At 36.7% G+C, this 19,086-nt stretch overlaps 2 protein-coding genes across 2 annotated transcripts in view; one reads left to right on the top strand and one right to left on the bottom strand.

Moving 5' to 3' along the window:
• B3GNTL1 (UDP-GlcNAc:betaGal beta-1,3-N-acetylglucosaminyltransferase like 1) overlaps positions 1-19,086 on the top strand; it is a 211,678-nt gene that overhangs the window by 162,122 nt on the left and 30,470 nt on the right. The gene's annotated exons all lie outside the window — the stretch shown is intronic.
• TBCD (tubulin folding cofactor D) overlaps positions 1-19,086 on the bottom strand; it is a 401,955-nt gene that overhangs the window by 61,490 nt on the left and 321,379 nt on the right. Inside the window, exons 30-31 of the mRNA XM_074225195.1 lie at positions 18,511-18,651; positions 2,790-2,873 (exon numbers count right to left, since the gene is read on the bottom strand). Of these exons, the coding sequence (XP_074081296.1) occupies positions 2,790-2,873; positions 18,511-18,651 (225 nt within the window). The remainder of the gene's footprint in view (positions 1-2,789; positions 2,874-18,510; positions 18,652-19,086) is intronic.

A 19,086-nucleotide genomic window follows, 5' to 3' on the forward strand; every position in this document is an offset into this window, starting at 1 on the left:
CAGGGCTTAAGCAGTCAAACACAGTTTCAATTGAGGGGTGTGCCCAAAATGTCCCAAAGTGATTATACTTAGGTCTTAGGAAAAGTCAGGTTTGGGCATTGGAAAGTTCAGGCATGAAGTGCAGGAACTAGTCCAGGGAAGGGGAATCTATTTACGATCTACCCTCTCTGCCCTCCACACTCTCTTTGCCTTGGTGTAGTTTTTAGGATTTCTACAAGACTCCAGAGATTCCCTTTTAAATTCCTGGGTTAAATGAGGGAATCTAGAGGGATGCCTTCTATGATCTAGTAGAGTGACAAATTTCTATATGTGAATAAAGTGTCTGTAGAAAATTTAGCATCCTACTATTCTTGTCAGTTTCCCACAATTTCCTATAATACTACTTGCAATATTTTTCCTTGAAACTTTGCTTGTTCTGGAGCTATTCTATTCTTTTGGATTTGGGTCTTGATTTTGTTTGCATATTTCATCATTCTTCCATTCATTCTGGGAAACACATTGTTGTCCACATACTTGTAGCTCTTTTGAGGCTATATTTATGCTGTGAGTTCCTCTGAAAGAAGCCTTCCCCCGTTCCCAGTGCTGCTTCTCTGACTCAGGGACTAATTCCTTGGTCTGTTCTGGGTGTCTGAGCAGTGAGCTTGCACAAAAGCAATAGCCTCTGTCCAGGATATTCTCTCAGCAACCTTAGCTTTAGCTCAGAGTTCAGAAGATTAAGTTCAAGCTGGTGACCATTCTTAGAGGCCCCTAGTTCATGGTTTCCAATATTTCCATATCTGCTTTCTAACCCAAGTACTAATTTCAAGTTGGTTGTCCTACTCACATAAAACCCAACAAATCTAAGACCAAACAAATCTTTTCCTCAAATTCAGTTCTCAAGTCCCTCAGCACTGTCACCATTCTAAACTGATCTTTCCCAGGCTATTCCTCCTAATGTTAAATCATTGCCTTCTCTAGGTCTTATCCCATCCTCTTTATCCTGACTTGTGGCTACTTTGGAAACTTAATCATGTTTATTTCTATCTTCATAGATAGAAATTCATACTTTTTTGCTCTAGCAAGAAATTCCTTGTTCTTCTTTCTTCCCTTCCCTCTTCTCCAAGTAAAATAATTTATTCAAACAAGTCTTTTTTTAAGTACTTTCAATATGCCAACACTATATTAAGTACTAGGATACAAAGAAAAACACCAAATATTCAAGAGGAATACATGGACAGAAGTCTAAAGGTGAGGTCAGCTTAAAATCTGCTCTTCAACAAGCCACTTAAAACTAACACATTCACAGTTATAACTTCTTACTTTATTCTCAGAAGTCAATTTTTCTACAAGTATTTATTGAGCATTTAATACAGGACTGGCAAAGTATTTATAGACTTTATAATATATAATTATTACTTGACTAAAAATTGTTTTCCATTTTTTCATTCTACCTCTTAAATTAAATTGCAAATTCCTTGGACAATATTATAGCTCCTAAAAAAAAAACCCTACTGGGGGTGTGTGTGTGTGGCTAGGTGGCACAATGGATAGAGCCCTGGCCCTGGATTCAGGAGGACCTGAGTTCAAATCTGACCCTCAGATACTAAATAATTACCTAGCTGTGTGACCGTGGGCAAGTCACAACCTAACTGCCTTGTAAAACAAAATAAAATAAAAATCTACTAGGATCCCGAGTAAAGGAAGTCATGTCATTAGCACTAGCTGATAAACACTCAGAAATACAAAATAGAAAGGTATCAAAAATGTTAAGATTTAGGATGAACTATGGCTTGTAAGGCAGAAGGACTAAGGACTAAGAAAAGATGTTTCTTAAAAATCATCCATCTATCTATCTATCTATCTATCTATCTATCTATCTATCTATCTATCTATCTATCGCAATCGGGTTAAGTGACTTGCCCAAGGTCTCAGAGCTAGGCAATTATTAAGTGTCTGAGTCAGGTCCTCCTGACTCTAGGGCCAGTGTTCTATCCACTGCACCACCTAGCTGCCCCAGAAAAGGTGTTTTTAAAAGAAATATATGGGATCCAAAAAAAAAAAAAAGGAGGATTAAAAAAGGAATAATACAACTTTCTGTGGTAAATGGGACAATGAGAGCTGAGGTAGTTTTTGTATTCTATTGTCATTTATCTTTTTCTCATTTTACCTTTTTTTTTTTCCTTCTAATGTCTATTTTCTAGACTAGAGAGTATAATGAAAGAGATATGAGATGATAAGAGATATGAAAGGCAAGATAACTAGTAACAATACTCAGGTGACTTTAATGAATTTAAGTCACCAGACTGAGATCAACTCCACTCTAGGTTACTTAAAAAAAAAAACCCCAAAAAAATAAACCCAGATTGGAGATGACATTGCTGGTGTCAAATTCAAAGAGAAATGAATGCCTGCTGGCCACATATTAACTTAGAATACCATAAATTACCATCATCCCATACTGTATTATATTTTTATTAATTTTGTTAAACATTTTCCATTTGATCTGTATCAGGTAGCACTTTAGAGTTTTGTGGATGTGGCCCTCTGAGTTTGATATCATCATGTTTGCCAATATGAATTATGACTATTTCTGGACAAACTAACTTCATCAACTTTTATTTAAAATAATTAAACTGTTGATAGTCATTAGTTATGACCAATACAGGACAATGTAAGTGTCTCTGGACCAAACAACCAGGTGTCTATTGGGATAACCAGCATCAAAATATACATTCCACTGGGTTAGGGTAAAAGTTATTGAAAATGAAACTTTTATTGGATGAAGCTAGTTGAACAATTTCAATACTCACACATCTGCTTCAATGAGTTCTGGATGACTTCTTGTTAGCAAAAGTGTCAGCTCCATTAGACCAGTCATTGCAGCCTCTCGGACCCTGTTGGTACAAATATGTGAAAAAAAATATTCATGAGGAAAAATTCAATTACATTCACCATATTAATATACCTATACTAATATATACCTACAAAGAAAAAATGTTTCATTCACTTGATCTTTGTCTTTAAGAATGAGGGCAAGTAAGAAAGAATTACAATAAATTCTCAAAGTCATTTGAATTTGGAGAAGTAAATCTCCTCAATAATGCCTATTTTGATTTTAAATCATTGTCAATTATAACATCAGCACTACTCTCTCAACTGCCTAGAAATCTGCTAGGTTCTTTTTTGGTATAGAGTTATAGTTAAGGGGAAGCTTAACTAGATGATGCAGTGGATAGAGCACCAGTCCAGGAGTCAGGAGGACCTGTCACTTGATAAATACTAGCTATGTGACCTTGGGCAAGTCACTTAACCCCACTGCCTTGCAAAAACCAAAAAGGAAAAAAAAGGTTATAGTTAAAGTGGAGTGGACTGCAAAAGGTATCAGAAGAATCTAGTCAGAATAAACATAATAATAACAGTGTACATTTAAATTTGAATAATAGCTAACTTTTCTGGAAAATTACTTATTACTGCACAATGTGATTTTAAGTTTATTCATCTTATTAGAGCCTCACAAAAACCTGGAAAGGTAAGCAGTGCATTATATCTCTATATTTCTTTTTGTTTCCTCAACTTAGATATTATTTATTAAAATAAGTTTTATTGATACTTTGTGTTTCTATATCACAGTTATTTCTGAAAATTCTTCCCTACCCAGAAAAAAGTTAAGCAAAAAACCCCCCAAAACTGACAAAGTGATCACAGCTAATAGTATAAAGAATATTCTATTTATAATCTCCTACTTCTGTGAATCAATTAGCAAATAATTATTATTTGTTTACAGTGTGCCAGGCATTGTGTAAGACTCTGGAAATACAAATAAGAATGGATAAAACAATCCAAATCTTCAAGAGTTTACAGTCTAAGAAATGAGATAGTTACACACTTTAGTATGCAAGGAAGTTGCATATTGATATTTAGGCAAAGAGGGCACTAGCAATTGCAGATATTAAAAAAAGGTTTCATGCAAAAGATGCTACTTGAGATGCATCTTGAAGGAAAGTAATTCCTTAACACAAAAAGTGAGAAGGAAGTGCCTTTCAGATATGAGACGGCCAAAACAAAGTTAGCAAATCAATAAAAATTTATTATTTATTATTAAATTTATTATGTCACTGTGCTAAGTACTGATTATATAAAAGTGAAATAAAAGTCAGCCCTTGCCCTGAAGAAGCTCACAATCTAAGGGGGAAGACAAGAAAGTACAAATGTAAAAGCAAGGTATGCATAGGAAAAATAGGGAATAGTAAATGGGGGAGGAATAAGAATAAAGATGGGTTGAAAATTGCCTCCTATAGAACATAGAATTTTAGTTGAGACTAGAAGGAAACTAGGAAGTCAACAGGTAAGAAAGAAGAAGAGTATCCTACTCAATGGAGATAGAAAAATGCTTCAACAGAGTGTCTTGTTCATGGTACAGCAAAAAGTCAGTATTACTAAATAGAATACATGTAGGGAAGCAAGGTAGAAGAAGACTAGAAGGGAGACTGGGGAACTAGTTTATGAAGGACTTTGAAAGCCAGAAGATCTTGTATTTAATCTTGGTATCAATAGGGAGTCATATGAATTTATTGGGAGGGTGGGGCATGGTCAGACTTTAAGGAAAAATCACTTTTAGAGCTGAATGCAGGATGGACTGAAGTAGGGAGAGACTGGAGGCAGGTAGACTCAAGAGCAGACAATTGCGATAGTTCATGCAAGCACCAGAGTAACGGCAGTATCAGAATATGGAAAGTATGATATTCAGAGATGTTGGAAAAGATAAAAATAACAGGCCTGGGCAATAGATTAGATGTATGTGTGAGGAAATACAGTGAGAAGACAAGGATGATGCCTAGTATATGAGGTTAGGGAACTGAAAGGATATGTTATTCTCTACATTTTAGGGAAGTGTGGGGGAGAAGAGAGGATTTGGGAAAAATAAGTTCAATCTTGAATAAACTGAGCTTACGATCTTTGCTAGATATTTGGTTCAAAATGTAATGTAGTTGGATGGGAGTTCTGAAGACAGGCTAGGGCAGAAAAGGTAGCTATAAAAATCATCAGCATAGAAATGATAACTAAATCTAGGAGGAAATGAAATAGGAAAGAGACAGAAAAGAAGAGGGTCAAGGACAGAACCATAAGAGACATCTATAATTAGAAAATGTGACACAAATGAAGATCCAAGAAAGGAGACTGGAGAGTAGAAACATCAGGAAAGAGGTATATCCTGAAAACCTCAAAAGAACAAAGCATCAAGGAGAAAAAGAAGATCAACAGTGTCAAAATCTACAAAAGAGGGCAAGAAGAGGGGCAGCTAGGTGGCATAGTGGTTAAAGCACTGGCCCTGGAGTCAGGAGTACCTGGGTTCAAATCCGGCCTCAGACACTTAATAATTACCCAGCTGTGTGGCCTTGGGCAAACCACTTAACCCCATTTGCCTTGCAAAAACCTAAAAAAAAATTTATAAAGATTACATGTATGTAAAGGTTGTAGGTACGTATGTACGTACGTATGTATGTATGTATATTTAAACAAGAGAAAAAAGTTGAATAAGCATTTACTAAATTACTTGGTAGGCTGATTTAGAATAGTGGTTTTCAAGTCTTTTAATCACACAATCCTCTCAGTAAAAAATATTTGCACATAACTCTAATAAATGTTTATTTATAAATCACATATACACATATAATACTTTATTATTGTGTATATTTCAGAAGATGGAAAGGAAATAGTATTTCTGGAATAACAATTTTCATTTCACAAGTCTTTTTGCTTTAGTACATTAATAACTTGTAGATCAATATTTTTATTCATTTTTGTATTATAGTAAATTGCTCTCTTTCCTCAAGTAAGTCAATTATTTTTAAAATTATAGGTAAAAGTTATTGAGGAGAAGAATGCTTTAAAAAGCAAAATTGGCCAGATGGAAAAAAAAGAGATAAGAAAGCTCTCTGAGGAGAACAAATCCTTCAGACAAAGAAGAGAACTCAGGGAGATTGCTGAATTTACGAGAAACCAGGACTCAATACTTCAAAACCAAAAGAATGAAAAATTAGAAGAAAATGTGAAACATCTCATTGATAAAACAACTGATATGGAAAACAGATTTAGGAAAGATAATTTAAAAATTATTGGAATACCTGAAAGTCATGATCAGGAAAAGAGCCTTGACATAATTTTCAAAGAATTACTACAGGAAAATTGCCCTGATATCCTAGAAGCAGAGGGCAAAATAGAAATGGAGAGAATCTACCAATCCCCCCGAGAAAGAGATCCCCCCCCCAAAAAACCCCAGGAATATTATAGCCAAGTTCCAGAACTCCCAAGTCAAAGAGAAAATATTACAAGCAGCCAGAAGGACACAATTCAAATATCGTGGAGCTGCAGTCAGGATCACATAGGACTTAGCAGCAACTACATTAAAAGCTTGCTGGGCTTGGAATATAATATACCAGAAGGCAAAAGAGCTTGGAATGCAACCGAGAATCAACTACCCAGCAAAACTGAATGCCCTCTTCCAGGGAAAAAGTAGACTTTCTTTTTTTTTCTTTTTCTTTTTTAGGTTTTTGCAAGGCAAACGGGGTTAAGTGGCTTGCCCAAGGCCACACAGCTAGGTAATTATTGTCTGAGACCAGATTTGAACCCAGGTACTCCTGACTCCAGGGCCAGTGCTTTATCCACTACACCACCTAGCCACCCCAAAAGTAGACTTTCAATGAACCAGGGGAATTTCAAATGTTCCTATTGGAATGTCCAGACCTGAAAAGAAGGTTTGATCTTCAAATACAGAGCTCAGGTGAAGCATAGAGATTGGAGCATAAAGGGAAAATATGAAGGACTTAATGATGATGAATTGCATGTACTGATAATTTCCTGCATAGAAAAATGATGCTGATAATACTCATAGGAACCTTCTCAGTTAATAGAGAAGGTAGAAGGAGCTTTTATAGTTGAAGCACAGGAGAAAGCTGAATTTGAAGATAAAATATGGTGTAAAAATGGAGTCAATAGGAAAAAGGGACATGTAATGGGAGAAAGAAAAAGGAGAAGGGGAATAAGCCAAGATATTTCATATAATAAGATTTTCTTTATTACAATGAGCTATTGCAATGATATGGAAGGGGGGAAGGCAAGGGGGAATGAGGGAATCTTCACTCTCATCAGAGGTGGCTAGGAGAGGAAACAGCATATATACTCAATGGGGTAAAGGCATCTGGAGTAAGAAGGGGGGGACAGGGGGAAGGGGGAGATGTAAATGAAGGAGGAGAGGTTGGACCATGGGGGGAGAGTGGTCAGATATAACACATATTCTTTTTCACTTCTTGCAATGGGCTGGGGATTGGATGGCTTGTCGGGATCTTAGGGCCAGGTGGATGCTAGGCCTAAGGGGTGGTAGGGGGGGCTCGGGGCCTCTTGGCCCCAGGGCCAGCGATCTGTCTGCTGCATCACTCAGCTACCCTACAGCAAAGTCAGAGTGAAAGGAGAGAGAAAATATAGTACATAGTAGTGAAATACGAAAGGAGGGAGTTCCGATCAGCAATGGCAATGGTGGGAAAATATGGAAGTAAGTTTTGCGATGGACTTATCATAAAGAATGTGATCCACCTGCAACAGAGTTGTTGGTGTTGGAACAAAAACTGAAGCACATTTTTTATCATTATTATTATTTTGGTGGGGGGGGGTGCAGGGCAAATGGGGCTGGGTGGCCTGCCTGGGGCGCATAGCAGGGTGAGCGTTGGGTGTCTGAGGCCAGATTTGGGGCTGTGTGCTCCTGGCCTAAGGGCCAATGCTCTGTCCACCACCCAGCCACCCCTACTATTATTACTATTTTATTTTGGGTCTATTTTTTTCTTTTTTGGGGTTTTGCAGGGCAGTGGGGTTGGGGTGGCTTGCATGTCACACAGCTGGGTGATTGTTGGGTGTATGGGGCCGGATATGGGCTCGGGTGCTCCTGGCTCCACGGCTGGTGCTCTGTCCATTGCGCCACCTGGCCATACCTACAATTATTACTATTATTTTTATTTAATTTTAATTTTTTTCTCTCCCCTTTATTGCTCAAGCGAGTCTATATTTTTTGGGGGAGAGGGTATTTTGTTTACTCTTAAACAAGAATATTTTATTAATGTATAAAAAACATTTGTACAAAATGAGAATAAATAAATATTAAATTTGGAAAAAAAAATAAAGTTGTTTTGGAAAAAGCTCCAGGAGTTTCCAAGTTTCATACTGCCTAACTTGACTCTGCCACAGATGTCTCCTCTTTCTATCTTTTGCTGCTGAACTTTGTTGGTAATATATGGAAAGCTAATGATTTATATCCATTTATTTTATATTGTGCAACTTTGCTAAAGTTGTCAATTATTTCAAGTGGCCTTTTAGTTACTTCTCTAGGAATTAAGTATATTGTAAATATATCATCTGCAAAGAGGCTTTCCAATACATTTCTAGTACAATACTGAATATAGTATATTGATGATGGGCAGCCTTGCTTTACCCCTAATCTTATCAGAAAGGTTTCTGGCTTATCCCCACTACAGATCATATTTGCAGATGGCTTTAGAAAAATAATATTTATCATTTTAAGGAATGTTCCATTTACTCTTGGTGTTTTTAATAGGACTAGTGCTATATTTTATTAAAAGCTTTTTTTTGCATCTATTGAGATAATCATATGAATTCTGTTCATACTGTTCTTGAGATGGTCAATTTATGCTGACAATTTTCTTTTTTTTTTTAGTTTTTTTTGCAAGGCAGATGGGGTTAAGTGACTTGCCCAAGGCCACAAAGCTAGGTCATTATTAAGTGTCTGAGACCGGATTTGAACCCTAGGTACTCCTGACTCCAGGGCCGGTGCTTTATCCACTGCGCCACCTAGCTGCCTGACAATTTTCTTAATACTAAACCAGCATTTGCTGCTAAACCTGCATTTGCTAATATGAATTCTACCTGGTTATAGAGTGTGATTTTTATGATATATTGCTGTAATCTCCTTACTAGTATTTTATTTAAAAAATTTCCCATCAATATTCATTACAGAAATTGGTCTATAATTTCTGTTTTGGCTCTTCTTAGTTTATGTATCAGCATCAAATTTGTGTCATTAAAGGAATTTGGTAGGGCTCCTTCTTTCTCGATTTTTCTGAATAGTTTCTAATCTAGTATTAGAATTAGTTGTTCTTTGCATGTTTGGTCAAATTCACTTGTGAATCCATCTGGCCCAGGGGATTTTTTTTTTTTTTAGGAGTTCAATGCTGGCTTGTTCAATTTCTTTTTCTAAGATGAAGTTATTTAAGTATTGTTTCCTCTTTTGTTAATCTAGGTAATTTATATCTTCATAAATATCTATTTCACTGAGATTGTCAATTTTATTGGCATATAATTAGACAAAATAGTTCTTAATAATTCCTCTAATTTATTCTTCACTGGTGATGAATTCAGTTTATTCATTTTTAGATACTGGTAATTTAGCTTTCTTCTTTTTTTAAATAAAATTAAACAATGGTTTAACTATCTTATTGGGTTTTTCATAAAACCAGCTCCTTGCTTTATTTATTATCTCAAAAGATTTCTTACTTTCCCTTTTATTATTCTCACCTTTGGTTTTTAGGATTTCCACTGTGGTACTTAGGAATTTTAAATTTGTTCTTATTCTAATTCTTTTCAGTTTAATGCTTAATTTATTTATCTATTATTCTATCTCTATTTTTATTGATGTATGTACTTAGAGATATAAAATTTCCCCTAAGTACTGCTTTAAGCTGCATCTCATTAATTTTGGTATGATGTCTCATAAATGAAATTATTGTTTCTATGATTTGTTCTTTGACCCAACCAGTCTTTAGGATTAAATTATTTAATTTTCTGTCAATTTTTAATTTATCTTTCCACTTTTCTTTATAGAGTGTAATTTTTATTGATTATGCTCTGGAAAGGATATATTTAATATAGCTGTCTTTCTACATTGGATTGAGAGGTTTTTAATGCCCCAATACATGGTTAATATTTTTGTAGTTGCCTACAAAAGGGATATATAATATCTCTTTGCACATGGGGATTCTTATATAAGGAGGTTGTGCATTTGTGGGTGATGGCAAGATCAAAGGAATGATTGTATCTCCTAACTCCAAGTCTCAGTACAATATTAATCACATATTTACCTTTCTTCCTACCTTCCTATTTTCCTTCCAGTTTTATTGATGCCTTTTTTTAATATCATTAATGCTTTCACCTTCATTCTCGAAAAAGGCCATGACATCAGGAAGGTGATGTCATAAAAAAACAATTGAGTTTTATTTGAGTGAGGGGGTACTGCACTAAGTCACTGGTCTCACTTTCTCCTCCAGAGTCATCTGGGTTCTGTGACCAGATATGAATTAGGATGACTGGAAATGGCCCTGGATGTGAGGCAATCAGGGTTAAGTCACCTGTGCAAAGTCACACAACTAGTAAGAGTCAAGTGTCTGAGGCCAGACTTGAGCTCCTGTCCTTTTGACTCCAAGGTCAATGCTTTATGCAATGCACCACCTAGTTGCTCCTCAATGATATATAAAGGCCATTCATGTATATTTGAATTATAGTATTTAACTGTCACATTAGCAGAAATTTTTTAAAACAAATAATAAAATGCTTTGTAAATGTATCCATATCTAAAAAATTATATTTATTGATATTTTATGAAATTTTTTTTGGACATAATCAGTTAATTCTTCCAGTTAATAATCAAAAACTTTTTGGATGTTTTGTTCTTTCTGTAGGGTTTTCTTATTTGCAACTTGTTGTATATTAATCAAGCCTACTGTGTGCTACTTAATATTTTACCATCTTAGATGAGGTTAGGCATCATGCAAGCTTCACTGACCTAGGATTTTTTTTTTGGTCAAATGAGCTGTTTTGTGGTGAATCAGCACCTTCCAGGTTCTCCAAATGTCCCTCCAGTTCATGCTGCCATTAAATAGTCCTTTCCAGTACACCTATTCTATTTATTCTTTCCTTGCAACAAAGAACAGTTGAATAAGATCAACAGCAACAGCATCTGGTAGTGAAGAGCAGGTGGGTGGCACCATGAAATTGAGTCAGGAAAACCTGAATCACTTACTTTTGACCCTGGGCAAGTTACTTAACCTCTGCCTCAGTTTCTTCATCTATAAAAAGGAGAGAATAACAGCACCTACCTCAAAGTTGTTGTGAGGATCAAATAAGGTAATTGTAAAGCACTTAACACATAGTGACTGGCCATAGTAAAAGCTACATAAATTTTGGTTATTATCATTATTATTTTTATAACAATAATAACTTTGAGCAATGGATCTAATTTACTATTTTTTTAGGTTTTTTTTTTTGGAAAAGCAAATGGGGTTAAGTGGCTTGCCCAAGGCCACACAGCTAGGTAATTATTAAGTATCTGAGACCAGATTTGAACCCAGGTACTCCTGACTCCAAGGCCAGTGCTCTATCCACTACGCCACCTAGCCGCCCCTGATCACAGACATTTTACTTGAATATTTTATCTGTATGAAATTACAAAATTCACCTACTCTCCCTGGGCACATTAGATGATCTCTAAATTTCTTTCAAGCTTTAACTGTACTCTTGATGCATTTGTTTAGTTACATACATACAGAACTAGCCTTTTATAAAGTTAATGGCATGGAGGATATTTGTCTATATTTTTATTCTTTTAAGAAATAACAGGGCCTCTGCCCCTGGAACAGGACTCTGGGGCTCTGACCACATTCAGATCCTGATAGCAGTCTAGGCCCCCCCATACAACAGCAGGCCCCCCCACCTCGGCCCCGTGGCAGAGCGGGGTGCTTATGGTCATTCACAGACCAGGAGGGAGGACAGAGCCTCACACACTGGGACCCTTGTGGGAGTGTCCCAAAAGCTCAGGCTTAGGCGGGAAAATGAACAAGCAAAGAAATAAGAGGAAGACCATTGAGAAATATTTTGCAAATGAGCCCAAGAAGGATCAAAATACTCAGACTGTAGATGAAGAAGCACAAGCTCCTGCATCTAAAGACTCCAAGAAAAACAGAAATTGGGCTCAGGCTATGACAGAGCTCAAAAAAGACTTTGAAAATCAAATGAGGGAGTTGGAAGAAAAACTGGGGAAAGAAAGGAGAGAGATGCAGGAAAAACATGAAAATGAAGTCAGCAGCTTAGTCAAGGAAATCCAAAAAAATGCCGAAGAAAATAGCATGCTAAAAAACAGCTTAGGTCAAATGGACAAAACAGTTCAAAAAGTTATTGAGGAGAAGAATGCTTTAAAAAACAAAATTGGCCAGATGGAAAAAGAGATAAGAAAACTCTCTGAGGAGAACAAATCCTTCAGACAAAGAATAGATTTCAGGGAGATTGATGAATTTACCAGAAATCAGGAATCAATACTACAAAACCAAAAAAATGAAAAATTAGAAGAAAATGTGAAATATCTCATTGAAAAAACAACCGATATGGAAAACAGACTTAGGAAAGATAATTTGAAAATTATTGGAATACCTGAAAGTCATGATCAGGAAAAGAGCCTTGACATCATTTTCAAAGAATTACTACAGGAAAATTGCCCTGATATTCTAGAAGCAGAGGGCAAAATAGAAATGGAGAGCATCCACCGATCCCCCCGAGAAAGAGATCCCAAAAAACCACCCCCCAGGAATATTATAGCCAAGTTCCAGAACTCCCAAGTCAAAGAGAAAATATTACAAGCAGCCAGAAGGACACAGTTCAAATATCATGGAGCTGCAGTCAGGATCACACAGGACTTAGCAGCAACTACATTGTAAGCTCGTAGGGCTTGGAATACAATATACCGGAAGGCAAAAGAGCTAAGAATGAACTACCCAGCAAGGCTGAATGTCCTCTTCCAGGGAAAAAGATGGACTTTCAATGAACCAGGGGAATTTCAAAGGTTCCTTTTGGAATGGCCAGAGCTGAACAGAAGGTTTGATCTTCAGATACAGGACTCAGGTGAAGCATGGAGATTGGAGGAGAGGGGGGAAACATGAGGGACTTAATGAGGATGAACTGCATGTATAGAAAAATGATACTGATAATATTCATATGAACCATCTCAGTTAATAGAGCAGGTAGAAGGAGCTTTTATAGTTGAAGCACAGGAGAAAGCTGAATTCGAAGATAAAATATGGTGTAAAAATGGAGTCAATAGGAAAAAAAGGGAAGTGGAATGGGAGAGGGAAAAAGGAGAGGGGGAATAGTCCAAGACATTTCATGTAATAAGATTTTTATTACAATGAGCTATTGCAATGATATGGAAGGGGGGAGGCAAGGGGGAATGAGGGAACCTTTGCTCTCATCAGAGATGGCTAGGAGAGGAAACAGCAAATATACTCAATGGGGTATAGACATCTGGAGTAAGAAGGAGGGGGGAGCAGGGGGAAGGGGTGGGGGAGGAGAGGATGGGCTATGGGAGGAGAGTGGTCAGATATAACATATTCTCTTTTTTTACTTCTTGCAAGGGGCTGGGATTGGAGGGCTTGCCCAGGACCATAGGGCCTGGTGGATTCTGGGCCTAAGGGGTGGTATGGGGGCTCAAGGCTTCTTCGCCCCAGGACCAGGGATCTGTCTGCTGAGCCACTCAGTGACCCTACAGCAGAGTCAGAGTGAAAGGAGAGAGAAAATTAAGTACATGGTAGTGGAGAAATAAGAAAGGAGGGAGTTGCGATCAGCAATGGCAACATTGGAGAAATATGGAAGCAACTTTTGTGATGGACTTATCATAAAGAATGTGATCCACCCACGACAGAGTTGATGGTGTTGGAACAAAGACTGAAGCACATTTTTTGTTATTATTATTTGGGGGAGGGTGCAGGGCAAGTGGGGCTGGGTGGCCTGCCTGGGGCTGCATAGCAGGGTGATCTTTGGGTGTCTGGGGCCGGATTTGGACCCAGGTGCTCCTGGCTCAAGGGCCAATGCTCTGTCTGCCACCCAGCCACCCCTACTATTATTACTATTTTATTTTATTTTGGGTCTTTTTTCTTCTTCTTTTTGGTTTTTGCAGGGCAGTGGGGATTGGGTGGCTTGCATGTCACATGGCTGGGTGACTACTGGGTTTAGGAAACTGGATATGGGCTTGAGTGCTCGTGGCTCCAGGGCTGGTGCTTCATCCATTGCGCCACCTGGCCATACCTACAAATTATTACTATCATTTTTTGTAATTTTAATTTTTTTCTCTTCCCTTTACTTTTTTTAACCAAGCAAGTCTATCTATATTCATGGTGGGAGGGGTATTTTGTTTACTTGTAAACAAGTATATTTTATTAATGTAAAAAAAAATTTGTACAAAATGAGAATAAAAAATAAATTAAAAAAAAAAAACTAAAAAAAAAAGAAATAACAGGGGGAGGCTGGGTGGCACAGTGGATAGAGTGCTGGCCCTGGAGTCAGGAGTACCTGAGTCCAAATCCGACCTCAGACACTTAATAATTACCTAGCTGCGTGGCCTTGGGCAAGTCACTTAATCCCACTGCCTTGCAAAAATCTAAAAAAAAAAAGAAAGAAAGAAAGAAAGAAAGAAAGAAAGAAAGAAAGAAAGAAAGAAATAATGGGACCAAAATTTGAACTAGCTTTAGAGTTCTCTGTAAGAATATAATGAATCAGGGGGTGGCCAGGGGGTGTAGTGGATAAAGCACCAGCCCTGGAGTCAGAAGTACCTGGGTTCAAATCCGGTCTCAGACACTTAATAATTACCTAACTGTGTGGCCTTGGGCAAGCCACTTAACCCCATTTGCCTTACAAAAACAAAAACCTAAAAAAAAAAAAATGTAATGAATCAGCAGTCAATCCCTCTCCAGTTGCACTCTCTGAAGAATATCAAAAAATTACTAAAATATTTGCTTTCCTATACTGTTAGTTATTCAAGAACAGGAATAGCTTCTAAATGTAAATTGAAAAATTAAAGCTATGATTCAACTCTAGCGAGAAAGAAAAATTACTTTATTATTGGCCCAATTAGTTCAATTCCTTAGTCATAGGAAGGAACAGTGATCATAACAAAATAATGTCTCTTTTGCAAGGAGCAAATGAAGTTTCTGGAAAACAGAAAGATTTTTCTCAAAGGAATAAAATTTTTTAGAAACTATTTTAAAAGAAAAATGTTTCTAAAAATATTATAAATATCTCTGTTCCCTCACAGAGAACATTCAAGACAACTGAACATGTTCTTGATGACTCAGCATCATTATAAAGATCAACTGTTAATTCATTCGTTCTTCTTTCAAATATTTATTGGTTGTCTATCCATGACTTTTCTCCACTTTAGCCAGACACAGAAATGTTGACACTGTTGTATATTTTGTTCAATTTTCTGTTGTGAAGAATCACTCTCTGACCTGGGAATGCGGGTATAAAAAGATTTATTAAAAGAAATTACAACATAAAAGAAAGTAATAGGAAAGTTAAGAGATGAATAGAAAAGCCAAGCAGTTTGCTAATTAACCTTCCACAGGCCAGCTGCCAGGCTCAGTCAACATCTGGAAAGCAAGAAAGAGAGAGCCCTCCCTTTCTCTTGTAAATCTTAAATTCCCCCTCATTGTCCATAGGAAGAGGTGGTAACCTGGGAGTGACTCAAGTCTGAATAGGAGAGTTTTGCCTTTTTTGGGGGATGGGGGGTGGAAGGGTCTCAGATTCTAGAATGGATAGTCTCAGATGTTTCCAGTGCCCGCTTAGCTGCCCTAAACCAAAAGAGGATGCAATCTAGATCAGACTGAAGGTCAGGCCATGGCCTAGATTAGATTGAAGGAGTATTTTAACAGAGGGATAAAGGAAGAAGGAAGATTTTCTTAACAGTGCAAACAAAAAAAATCTACAAAGTTTGTCTTCAATTGATTTCAGTACTCCCCATGCCCATGGTTCTCTACATCAGCACACTTGCTCTAAGTATAATTCAGTTCTATAATTAAAATAACTGATATTCTTTTTATTCCTTCCTACCATAATCCCTACTTTATTCTCCAGAGAAGCTATTCCAAACCTTCTCTTCCTTCCTTAAGCCTCTCACCACTCCCCACCTATCCACCTCTCCTCTTAGCTGAGGTCCTTGCTTCTATCTTGACTGAGAAAATAGAGGCTCTTCCACCTGAACTCCTTTTCTCCCTTTTCTCTTCATCTCAAAATCTTTTTTTTCCCTTAGGTTTTTACAAGGCAATGGGGTTAAGTGGCTTGCCCAAGGCCACACAGCTAGGTAATTATTAAGTGTCTGAGACTGGATTTGAACCCAGGTACTCCCGACTCCAGGGCCGGTGCTTTATCCACTGTGCCACCTAGCCGCCCCATCTCAAAATCTCTTGACACAATCTCTCACTCTTTTTTCCATTTCCCCCAATCTCTGGCCAAGAGGTGACATTTATTTTTGCCATGGTAAACCTTTCTATATGTGCATCTCTTCCAGTTTGATAACAATTGATTTTATCCTCAATCAGCACTCACTCTCTTATTAGAATATATATACTCCTTGACAGTAAAATTGTTTCATTCTTTGTACATGTGTCCCAATACCAAGCACATTATCTGACACAAAAATGTTTAATTAAAAACTTGTTGATTGATAGGTATAAGTGAAACAAATCCCTGAGGGTAAAGACTATATAAATATTTACTCACTGCCCTGAAGGCATTGTGGTGGTCACTAGGGAAACAAAAGATATATAAAATTAGGCCATAATAATGTCTTCGGAGACCATTGAAATGCATGGGCTCTAGGGTGACAGTGATTTGCCAACTAGGTTTGCCACTGTCAATTATTTCTAGTTGTATAAAAGATACAACCATACAATTGATATAAAAGTTAAATTAAGTACTAATACAGACTCAATCATCACATAATTTCTCTTCATTTACCACTTAGCGATACTCCTTTGGTCTGGACTCCATCATGATCATACCCCCTAGGAACCTCATCATCAGGAAATACACTATCCTCCAAGACTGCATCAATTTGGTATTCACATCTCAGTTTCCTTAGTACTCTCTGCTCCTTTGATTACAGTAAAGTACTACTCCCAAAGTTTCCATTTAAACAAGGTTTCTGGGTCAACTATCTCTTCTTTTCCTTGAAAAGGGAACTCCATCAACATCAACCCTCTTACCTAGTCCCTTCTTTACCCACAACCTCTAGAAGCTCCTTAAGGTTTTTCTTTTTGCATTTTATCCTCATGCTTAGCACAGTGCCTCACATATAGTAGGTGCTTAATAAATATTTATTGACTGATAGACCATATAAATGTTAATTATTTATATAATTCTCAAAGACAAAGAATGATTTCACTAATTTTTTTTCCTTAAGCACCAGTTTATATGGCATTTCCTTCATTATAATAAAAAGCTAGACTTTTCCAATTTGTTTCCTCTGAATTTATTTTTTGTTTCCCTCTACATTTTAAGCAAACCTTTAGGATATAACTTTCCCTATAATTAGCTTATTTCATTTAGACTAATTTAGCATTTAGACTAATTTAAAAATGAGAAAATACAAAATGCCGTTTAAAAGTCACTGACATAACTCACTTTCATTTTAAAATTACTTTTTTCATGCATTTTCAGTAAACTCTAAATCCAGTACTTTTTCTACTGTCTCTCAAAATTTATTTCTAGAATTATAATGAAAATGCTGCTTACTGAAAAGATAAAGAAAAAATACTCAGAGATAGGTTATGAATAAAGATAGAACAGATTTGGGGTAGTCTTTTTTTTAAAGGACAGGCTAGGAGTTTATAATCATCGTGAATTAAAATTAAGTATGTTCCCAATATTAAAATTATTTTCTTGATAATAAATCTTTGAGGTAGGATAAATATGATCACTTACATTTCAAATATCAAAGAATAAAAGCTAAAAGGAACCTCAGAGGCTACCTGCTCATAATCACTCATTTTTCAAATAAGAAAAGTATAAAGCATAGGAAATAAAGTGATTTGGCTAGAGACAGACAGCTAGCAACTATTTGATGTAGGATTTGAATCTAGGTCTTTCTAACTCCAAGTCTAGACTTATTTCTATTAAATCTGAAAAAAATAAAGTCAGGGAATAACTAAAGCAAAGAGAAATTAAAAGGCTTGATATAGACATCACAGGTCAGAAGTAGAACTTCAACCAGATCTAGTAACTCCAAATCCAGCAATTTTAATACTATCTCTCAAAGACAGAAAGTAGCAAAATATGGACCTAACAAAATCTCTCAAGACTATGAAAGTTATGTATTTTACATGCTGCTTCTTGTGAAGCAAAAGTTAAGAGATAATCAATATCAATTTGTAGTCATTTCTAAGGAGAAACTTAGCCCATAATCTTCCGAGAGCTAAGTTTCAAGTGTCTGAGGCCAGATTTGACCTCAGGTCCTCCTGACTCCAAGGCCAGTATTCTATCCACTGTGCTACTTATAGGCACAACTGTACCATTTGGCAATATCACAGGTATAGCTCCTCATAATTTAGATCAACCAGAAGATCTTCATCCAACGTCCCCATATAATTCATAGCTATATATAATTTTTGAAAGACAAATGTCTTAAAAAAATCAAACTGTCAAACTTACCATGCTCCTACATCTCCTCTGCTGTCTGTAGTGTAATCATTCATGCAATCAAGTAATGTGTCATAGATTTGGGAAACATTTTCTTTGCATATAACATCATCTTGGGATGCTTCAGCCTTCACTCCTACTGTCTGACAAATCCTGAGAAAAAAGTAACAAGCTTAAATCATGGCTTCTTCTCAAAGCTTCTAGCTTCTTTTTCATATTATATATAATGACAGTATGGTATATTTTTCCAACAGAATTCTAAACATTTTTCAGTATTCTCTTAAGTTAGTTACATGACTGACCCTTATGGGGACTGAGACTATTCCATGAATTACAAAGGCTGAACTCCAGTGTGACTGTGGGCAAGTCATTTAATATCTCAACACCTCAGTTTCTTCCTCTGTGAAATGAGGATAATAATGTCTGCAGTTCCTATCTAACTGGGTTTTTGTGAGAATTAAATGAAATAGGATGTAAAAACTGCTTTGCAAATCTTAGTCCATTAAATCACATCAACTTTTATTTTTGTTGGAAAAAAAAAGGGAAAACCCTTCCAGTGAGGTCACACTCAGTAATGGTCCCTACAGT

Source organism: Macrotis lagotis, chromosome 2, assembly GCF_037893015.1.
Source record: "Macrotis lagotis isolate mMagLag1 chromosome 2, bilby.v1.9.chrom.fasta, whole genome shotgun sequence".
NCBI lineage: Eukaryota > Metazoa > Chordata > Mammalia > Peramelemorphia > Peramelidae > Macrotis > Macrotis lagotis.